At 48.9% G+C, this 8,673-nt stretch overlaps 2 protein-coding genes across 3 annotated transcripts in view; both read right to left on the minus strand.

The window, feature by feature from the left end:
* The window catches only part of LOC104607291 (protein POLLEN DEFECTIVE IN GUIDANCE 1), a 37,260-nt gene extending 30,827 nt beyond the window's left edge, over positions 1–6,433 (minus strand). The window contains exon 1 of one of the 2 annotated variants that reach the window (XR_016085601.1): positions 5,530–6,433. Coding sequence is in view for 1 of the 2 variants with exons in the window: in XM_010272909.3 (XP_010271211.2) it covers positions 5,530–6,202 (673 nt within the window). In the remaining variant the exon portion in view is untranslated. The remainder of the gene's footprint in view (positions 1–5,529) is intronic. The other variant, XM_010272909.3, reaches the window with a different exon arrangement.
* LOC148792197 (uncharacterized) lies at positions 904–5,502 on the minus strand. Its single transcript, XM_088903521.1, has 3 exons — positions 2,184–5,502; positions 1,685–2,097; positions 904–1,603 (listed from the first exon to the last, which is right to left on the minus strand). Exons 2-3 carry the CDS (start codon positions 2,048–2,050, stop codon positions 1,010–1,012), a joined length of 960 nt encoding a protein of 319 aa, XP_088759647.1. The 5' UTR covers positions 2,051–2,097; positions 2,184–5,502; the 3' UTR covers positions 904–1,009.
* Positions 6,434–8,673: the final 2,240 nt, after the last annotated feature.

Raw genomic sequence — 8,673 nt, forward strand, 5'->3', positions numbered from 1 at the left:
ATGGGGATTTGGCAAAACTTCACGTCGGTCGCACACCCCCAAGCAAATGGTCAGGCAGAAGTCACGAAGAGCTATCCTCCGCGGAATGAAGGCCAGACTAGACCGAGCTAAAGGACTATGGGCGGACGAACTACCTAGCGTCCTATGGGCCTACCAAAATACAGAGAAGACCGCCACCGGAGAAACCCCCTTCAACCTCACCTATGGTATGGAGGCAGTCATCCCGGCTGAAATCGAAATCCCCTCATTATGACTGGAAGCGTACGGCGACCAGACCAATGAAGACTAGCTACGTACCAACCTCGACCTGCTCAACGAGGTGAGAGACCTCACCTACATCAGGACCGCAGCGTACCAGCAAAGGGTAGCTCGGTACTACAATGCCAGAGTCAAGAGACGAAACTTTCGTGTCGGCGACCTAGTTCTCCGCAAAGTCATGGTACCTGAGCCCGGCGTTGGCAAAATCGAACCAAACTGGGAAGGACCCTACCGAGTAAAGAGAACACTCGGGGGAGCGTACGAGCTCGAAACCCTTGAGGGTAAACAAATACCCCAGGCATGGAACATCGTCAACTTAAGACGATATTACCTATAAATTATCAAACTAAGTGGGCTATGAGCCACTACCAGAGCCTAAGGGTCAGAATGCCGAGCTAACAAGGACCTCGGCACCATAAGACCCAATCGCCTCTTCGGCATGGGCAAGCGAAGGCCAAGTGCCAGCACCGAGCTGACGATGACCTCGACACCTCATCAACGAATTCTAGCCTGTTAACCAACCCAAGCGGAGAACAGGTCGGGCGTATAGCCTTACTATGTTAACTCGCCTCGGGGACCAATTCTAGCAGTTCGGCAATATAGTCAGTTTGGTAAAAAAAGAAAAATGACAGTGCCCAACACTTAACCAAAAAAGGGACATTTCATTGCAAAATACTTTGTTTACATTTCATTCCAAAAAAAAAAAAGAGAGAAAAAACAAACAAAAACGAGCTCGCAGGCTCGGCATACATCAGCTCAGAGGCACATCTCCCTTGCCTTTAGAAGGAACCTCAACAGCACTCGAAGGGTCCGCTTCGTCTTCAGAGTCCGCATCATCGTCGGCCGCGGCAGCCATCTCCGGAGTGATGCGCGAAGTGCTTATGGCACTGGTGTCGAGCTCGAGGTATGCATGCCTTATCATCCATCGGCTCAACTTGAAACCCCTCCGGTACGAGCCCACCATCAAGTCATCGAAGCGCGCCGAAGCAATGTAGTCGTCGACGGCCTTCACCTTAGCATCCTCAAGGCCCTGGAGGAAGATCTCGGTCTTCTCCTTGATGTCGGCCTGGAGGTATTCGACCTCGTGCTCCAAGACCCCTTTCGAGGTCGCGAGGTTCTTCGCCACAAGCCTCAGAGCCCCGTTGTCCCTCTGAAGCCTCTCCAGCTCGGTCTGCTGAGCCGAAGCATCGCCCTCAAGACGACGAATCCGCTCCCGAGCTACCTCCAGCTCGGCCTGCGCTGCCCTTAGCTCTGCCTGCGCTGCGTGGGAAGCCTCCTCGGCAGCTTGTGCCCGCTTCAGGCTCCTCTCCGCCTGAAGAGTTAGGGTGTGGATGGAGGAGTTTACCTGCCAAGCGAGAACAAGTCAGTCCGACAAAAAGAGAATAATAGCACAAGGAAAATACCAAGAGAAACCACTACGACTTACCACCATAGCATGTGACGCAGTGCGCGCCCCGATGTGACCTGGAGGGAGGTCAACCCACGCCACAACCTCCCCGGGGTTGACAGCCTTCTTGCTCTTGCGAAGAGTGTAGCTCGGCGTCAGTATGCTACCAACCCCCTCCTGGCTCCCCGAGCTGGAGAGCACCGTCCGAGTGTGGGAGGCTGTGGTATCGATATCCCGAGCCTTTGCTATCTTGGGCTCCGTTGCGGCCTCTGGAGCAGGCCCAGCCACCTCGGGCTCCCTGGGAGACTCTAGGTCGATGACTGGGGGGCGGCTTGGGGCTTCGGGCTCCACGGCCCAAGGAGATCCGGCGCGAGCCCGCTTGGTAGCCCACTTTCGCCTCTTCATCCCTTCGAGCAAGTTGGCACCTCAGATCTTCTCCGCCTCCATGACACCTGCAAAAGGAGCTCGGCATCAGTAAAAAAAAAAAAAAAAGAAGAAGAAGGGAGAGAGAAGAAAAGAAACTGAGCAAGAAACCTACCCGAACTCAGACAGGCCTGGATAAGCTTAGCCTCCGCAAGATAATCTTTGCACTCGAGCCCGAGCTGGGCCCAATCTTGGAGGCCCTCCAACGTGTCTTTGTCTAAAGTAACGCCGGGGTCGGGAGAAGTCGCCCTCCAATCAGAAGGAAACGGCCACCCCGTAGCACTTCGGACTATGAAATAGTCCTGCTTCCATGCCGGGACCTTACTCGGAAGCTCGTGCAGGAGTTTTAACCTCGGGCGGGGAGACAAGTAATAGGCCCGCCTGCCCCGAGAGAGGGAACCCGCTTGCTTCTTGAGCATCAGGATGGCGGAGAAAATTTCTAACGGAAGGTAGTGTGCGCAACAAAGGGAGATGGTCCCAACGACGTTACAGATAGAGTTTGGGTGAAGCTGACCAATGGTAACGCCGAAGTGATTCAGAACTTCGACGATAAGGGGATGAAAAGGAAGGCGCAGCCCGGCAACGAGCTGCTCCCAAAAAATCACGATCTCGTCCGGACCGTGCACCCAAGGGAAGTCGCCCGTGGGCAAACCATAAGTGTACTCCCCGGGCAGGTTGAACTGACGAACAAGAGACCGAAGTCTCTCCGACGTCATGGTGGAAGGTCCGAACTTGTCTGGCATCCGAACTTGACGAGAAGTGGATGCCAGGCTACCCGAACTGGACCGACCCGAAGGCTCTACCTTGGGCTCTACCTCGGGCCCACCCAGAGGGCTATCGGAAGCAGCCCGGGCCGAGGTCCCAGCCTCAGACCCTAAAAGACGATCTAAACTACCCGAACTGGACATTGAGGAAAGGAAATGGAAAGAAGCTAAGGGGACTCACCAAGGAAAAAGCTACCCGAACTGGACCGACCCGAAGGCTCTACCTCGGGCCCACCCAGAGGGCTATCGGAAGCAGCCCGGGCCGAGGTCCCAGCCTTAGACCCTAAAAGACGATCTAAACTACCCGAACTGGACATTGAGGAAAGGAAATGGAAAGAAGCTAAGGGGACTCACCAAGGAAAAAGCTATCGAGCTAAGGAGAGAGACACGAGCTGAGGAAAGTGACGCGAGCTGAAGACCTTGGACGCGAGCTCAAGAAGCGTACTGAGAAATGGCGAAGGAAAAGTGACCAGGGCCCCCACTATTTATAGCCGCTGTAACCACGCATCAATGGCCAGGATTAAAGCCATCCAACGGCTCTCAAGAAAACCAGTTGCACGACCCCCGAGGTGAAATCAGTTTAGCGCGAATTTTTTACGTCCGAAAATTTATAGCCGTTTGACGTCCGCGCGTGAGATGCACGCGACCCGGAATTGTCCCCTGGTCGAGCCGAGTCGACCCTGATCGGGCCGAAAGCATAGACAGGTCAGACCGAAGAATCTCCAAACCAAGACCAAAGCGTCACGAGGCAAATACACCCGTTATCCCATGAACTACCCACGCTGGGTTGAGACCCCGGGCACGGGGAGTGGGGGGCAATTGATGGAGGGAGATTTGGCCCGACCCCTTGGCCGCACGACACGTGGAAGTAACCAAGTGTGACTTGGCAGGAGCGTTAGCTCAGCACAGCAACAACCGTGTCCCAAGAAGACCCGAGCTCACCAAGGGGAAGCCCAACATCAAGAGAACTCGCTAAGGATGAAGCCCGAACTGACAAACGTATCCCAGGAAGGACCCGAGCTCCCCAAAGAGAAGCCTCGAGCTCCCCCAAAAGGAACCCACACTTCCCAGGAGGAAGAGCCCGAGCTTTCCCTTAGAGACCCCGAACCTTGCAAGGAGCATCGCAAAGGGCAAAAGCCCGAGCTGACCCACCTCGGGTCAGTTCAGGCCACACTTTTATCCGAACTCAAGACCACCTCGCGCCCCACTCCGGCACTTCGGCTCCAGGTCGCGTGACTGAACGAACCGTACCTGACACCAAAGAAGTCCGTACCCGGAGGCGGTGCGCCTGACTGATTAAGGGTCTGACACATCACAGCCGCACTCCAACGGCCACCTGCTACCGCCATCTCAGACGTTGCAGAGACGGCCCTGACAGGGAAGACAGTGGCGGTTATGTCTGCCCCCGCAGAGTTGATGACATCCGATCTGGCAGAGATATGGGAGTGAGTGTACCAGAGTGGTTATAAAAGGCCTTCTTCCCCCAAAGAATGAGGTATGTGATTTTTGTGCTTTCTAGTCTTCAAATCCATTGTTTTCCTTGCCTCCTCAAGAGTATTAACTTGAGCTTCAGAGTGTTCCTACCGAGTTCCTCCCCGGAAATCTCCAGTTTCCTCCTTGTTTCAGGCATCTTCGGCTCTGTCAAAGGCAAGGTGACCGGCAGCTAGGACCGACCGGATCGCACATCACCAGCTTCCATATAAGACCAGGCCACCATATCCGGTTCTTTCAGGCACCCAATTACTAATTTAAAGTCACCTTAAATTAACAAATCTATTCTTTAGCAATCTCTTCTCCTTGTAGCACTGCTTGGACATCCGCACTAACTGAACCACCCACTCCAATAGGACCAGAATAAAGCAATAATCTGACCCTGTGCATGCATTTCTGAAGACTCCTCCAATACCTGATGGCCCTGGGTTGCCTAGAGGTCACCACTCCACCACAGGCTTATCTCTCACCACAGAGCTTTTGGCCACCAATTCCCAATTCCTCCAAATGTCATCATAGGGGAAAGGTGACAAAGGTCCAAAGATTTAGCCCAATTTATAGCCCTGCTAATTAGCTATTTTCTTCTTAAATTTCATAGCTTCATTGTTTCTAGAATTTTCCAAATTTTAGTTCAGTCCATAAAAGGGACATGGAGAAGTTTAGCAAAACCATTATCATGTAAGGAAGGAAACAAATGGTATCTGTTTGTCCAAAGTAGAATTCAAATCCAATCCCATCTAGCAAAATCTGAATTCCATCCATTTATAATTGCATCCATTATGGATCACAATCCAATCTGATATTCTTCATACATATGCTTACATCCACATAGAATTAATATACACCCATTGGATAAATTGGTTCGAATGTTGTTTTCCTGAAGAGTCATAGGTTCTAAATCACATAAAAGTTATTTTTAAGTAATCATATACTCATGATATACATTATCAAAGTCATTTCTAGTTCATCTGAGTCCGATCTGAATTAGACGGATAGGATTCCATTGGAATCCAAATATTAACGTATCGTTTTTGGATCTAGGTATTTCCTATTCCAAAATTATCCATTTGCAGCCCTACTAGCATGATTCACAAGAAATCAGAGAAATTATGAATTTCTTAGGATGTACGATGCTACGCAAAAAACACCAAAAGTAATAATTTTAGGGATACTAAAGAGTTAAGTACTTGAGAAAGGTTGACTCACAACTTGGATCTTCAGCCATTAGCTGCTTCCAGTCCAGTGACAATTCTGTTTCTAATTTAGTTGTAACAGCACTCCCATTAGGATCAGGCCGCCATTGCCCCGATGACGACGACTTCAATCCCACACTGTTCTCCTCCTTAGCAGGCTCGCCAGTCCGCGATACAGATTCATTACATAGACCACTTCCACCCACACTCCTCTGTCTCAATTCCCCAGATTGATGTCGATCCCCATGCAGATTCTGAAAATCATGCTCGGCCACATGATGCACAGTTCGAACATTTGCATCATTCTCCTCTGAAACCGTAACTTCTTCACAGATAACGGTCTGACTCCTATAACTTTGGTAATCAGACTTCACTCCATTGTCACAAGAGCCGTTCTCGTATAAACAAGATCTCTGATCAACCAACACCGAATCAACACCCGTATTACCAGTAACCGGATCCTCCTCGATGGAACAATCAATATAATACTTCTTCTTCTTCGAACTCTTGTTCTTCCGTTTGCGACGATTTGGCTTATCCCCACCAGGATCCACACGACCTTCATCTCCATCAATCTGTCGAACTTGATCGGAATTTGATCGGAAAAGGACAAATTCGTCGTCCATGGAGCCATTGCCGCTAAGAATATCGAAGGATAGCTTTCTCCTGCCAGATCTCAACACCATGGCTCCAGACTAAAAAAAAAGCAGAAGAATCAAGGAATCGGAGAAAAAATAATTACGAGATTGACGAAACCCTATCCTGGGTTTTAGATTGATAATCCATGGATTTGCACAGAAGCGAGAGTGCAGAGAAAGGAAAGTGGAGAGGAGAGAATGAGGGAGATGAGCATCGGAGTCCAAACCCCGCAGTTGCGAGTTGCCAACACAAACGCCGTTTCGTGTGGGTCGAGTCCAGATTCGCGAAAGAAAGAGCAAGGGCCCAGCCCACTTTGAGTGCATGAGCTGGTCTTTGTAGGGCCCACTTCGACCTTCCAGAGTCCAGGAAAGGAAGCTTTATACGTGTAACACGCAGAAAGTGGTTGCCTATTGGCCTTCCTGTCGGAGAACACGTCATGCTGCGCCAATCTTAAGAGATACACGTCAGACCAGACGTGCGGTTGCATTCTCATGCATACAGGCCCGGGTCGGTTCGGTTCGTTGCAGGTTATTTGGCCAATCGAACCGACTTGATCGGGTTAGAGAATTGGTTATTTGAAATCGATCAATCATTAATGAAAACTAGTTTAATCCGGTCGATTTAAAAGGATTTAAATTTAAAAATTTATTATAATATTGTTAAAAAAATTAAGTTAACAAATTTAATTTTATAATATAAAATATTTTAGGTTAGAAAATATAAGAATTTTTTCACTTTTTCATATTAAAATTCTTATATTTATAAACAGCTAAACTAAAAAGGCAAAAACCAACCCAACCTGATTGGGTTAGAAAAAATAATGAACCAAAATTAACCGAAAATAATAAAAAAATTAACCAATTCGAATCAAATTAGGCCAAGATGATCGGTTCGATCAATTCCATCAGTTTGATGAGCATCCCTAATAGAGGGCCCATTGGTAATTTGGTACAAGTACAACATGAAAAGCCTGCTTTCCATGGGCTAAGATCCGTGGGCCATGGTTCTTCATAATGAGGGTTTGCTTGTGAATTGTGACCAGCTGAACTAATTAAGAGTTAGAGTGGTTGTTAAGGGTGTTCATGAAAAACCGAATTGAAAAAACAGAATCGCAAAATTTGGTTAACCGAATTGATTGATTCGGTTTTCGTTCGGAATTTTTGAAAAACAAAAGGATCGGTTTGGTTTTCGGTTAACCTATGAAAATCCGATGATTAACTGAACCGATCGGTATATATATTTATATGTATATTTTATATATATTTAATATATGTCACATATTTTTTATGTATTATATAAATATATATTCATTATATATAAATATATACTTATATTATATTATATTTATTGATGTGGATTAGCTTGGCCCAGCCCACATAGGGCTAGAGGGCCCAGCCCACTAACACCTGCTAACGTCAGCCACTGTAGGCGAGAGCCCTGTTGCCTTCGTACGGAGCCAATCATCTAACTATCTGGCATACCGCCAAGGCCTATAGCTTGACCTCGTACAGCTCTCATTCAAGGCGTTAGTACGTTCGAGTATAAATAAGAGGTAACTACCCCTGAAAAGGGGTTACAACGGAGTAACTCCAACATTTACTCACTCATTTACCTCATGCACCAACATTATCTACCAAGCATTAATTATGGGAGATCTAGTGCATCCGAGGACTTTCTCCAAGTGCACTGTCACACTCTCCCCAACTTCACATCTCGTACTAACTTAAGCATCGGAGTCTCCGCCTCGGGTATCCACCCTGAGGCCTCTGACACTCTCTGTCTTGTAGTACCTCAAACTACCTAGGACCTCGCCTCGACTAGAAGTCCTCGACTATCATAGTCCTCGCCTCGGTTTGTTGTCCTCACCTTTAGTCAACCTCTTCCGAAGCCTCGGGGTCCTCGGATAACATCCAAAACTTGAAGAGTAAATTTACCTTATTGCCCTTGGCCAAACCGCGCGGCAACAACTGGTACCGTCTGTGAGAAAGTGGTTGCTAAGACAACTCCCACTTCAAGATAAACAACAAGAACACTCTTAGATCCAAGATCCCTGTAAGCTCGGAAGCCATGGAGAGGAGAGCCAGGAACACACCAAACCTGGTTACCTATGAACAGTTTCAGGTTGTCCTTGATTGTTTGGACCGCCTCACCCAATGAATGGAAGAAGTCTACCCCCAGCAGGAGGTCCCTCTCAAGGCGACCGCCCCGTTGGGGTGTTAGAGGATCAGGGTCAGCATGAGAACATCGAGATACCGGCCCTCAGCCATGATAATCCGCTGGTCGAACCATCATAATTGAGCAATAATTGTCTCTCGGGCTCACCTCGAAGGAATGTCTGTCCACCGAGCCAAAGGGAGAGGGCGTCCGCTCAACCCGAAGATAGTCATCAATCTTCGGAGCAGCACCACCGCCGTTGTAGGGAGGCCCCCCAGGATGATAGCAGGCAGTTCTTCTGCCCTGGAGTTCGCTCCCGAGGCGAGAGCCGACGCCATCCCAGTCCGCCTCCTGTCTCAGACCT

Source organism: Nelumbo nucifera, chromosome 4 (genome assembly GCF_055504915.1).
Source record: "Nelumbo nucifera cultivar China Antique chromosome 4, China Antique-T2T, whole genome shotgun sequence".
In the NCBI taxonomy this organism is placed as follows: Eukaryota; Viridiplantae; Streptophyta; class Magnoliopsida; order Proteales; family Nelumbonaceae; genus Nelumbo; species Nelumbo nucifera.

Coding starts and splice junctions, on each gene's coding strand:
- LOC148792197 (XM_088903521.1), bottom strand. CDS start 2,050: ATGAAGAGGCGAAAGTGGGCTACCAAGCGGGCTCGCGCCGGATCTCCT. Junction 1,604..1,684: donor CTGCGTCACATGCTATGGTG/GTAAGTCGTAGT, acceptor CTCGCTTGGCAG/GTAAACTCCTCCATCCACAC.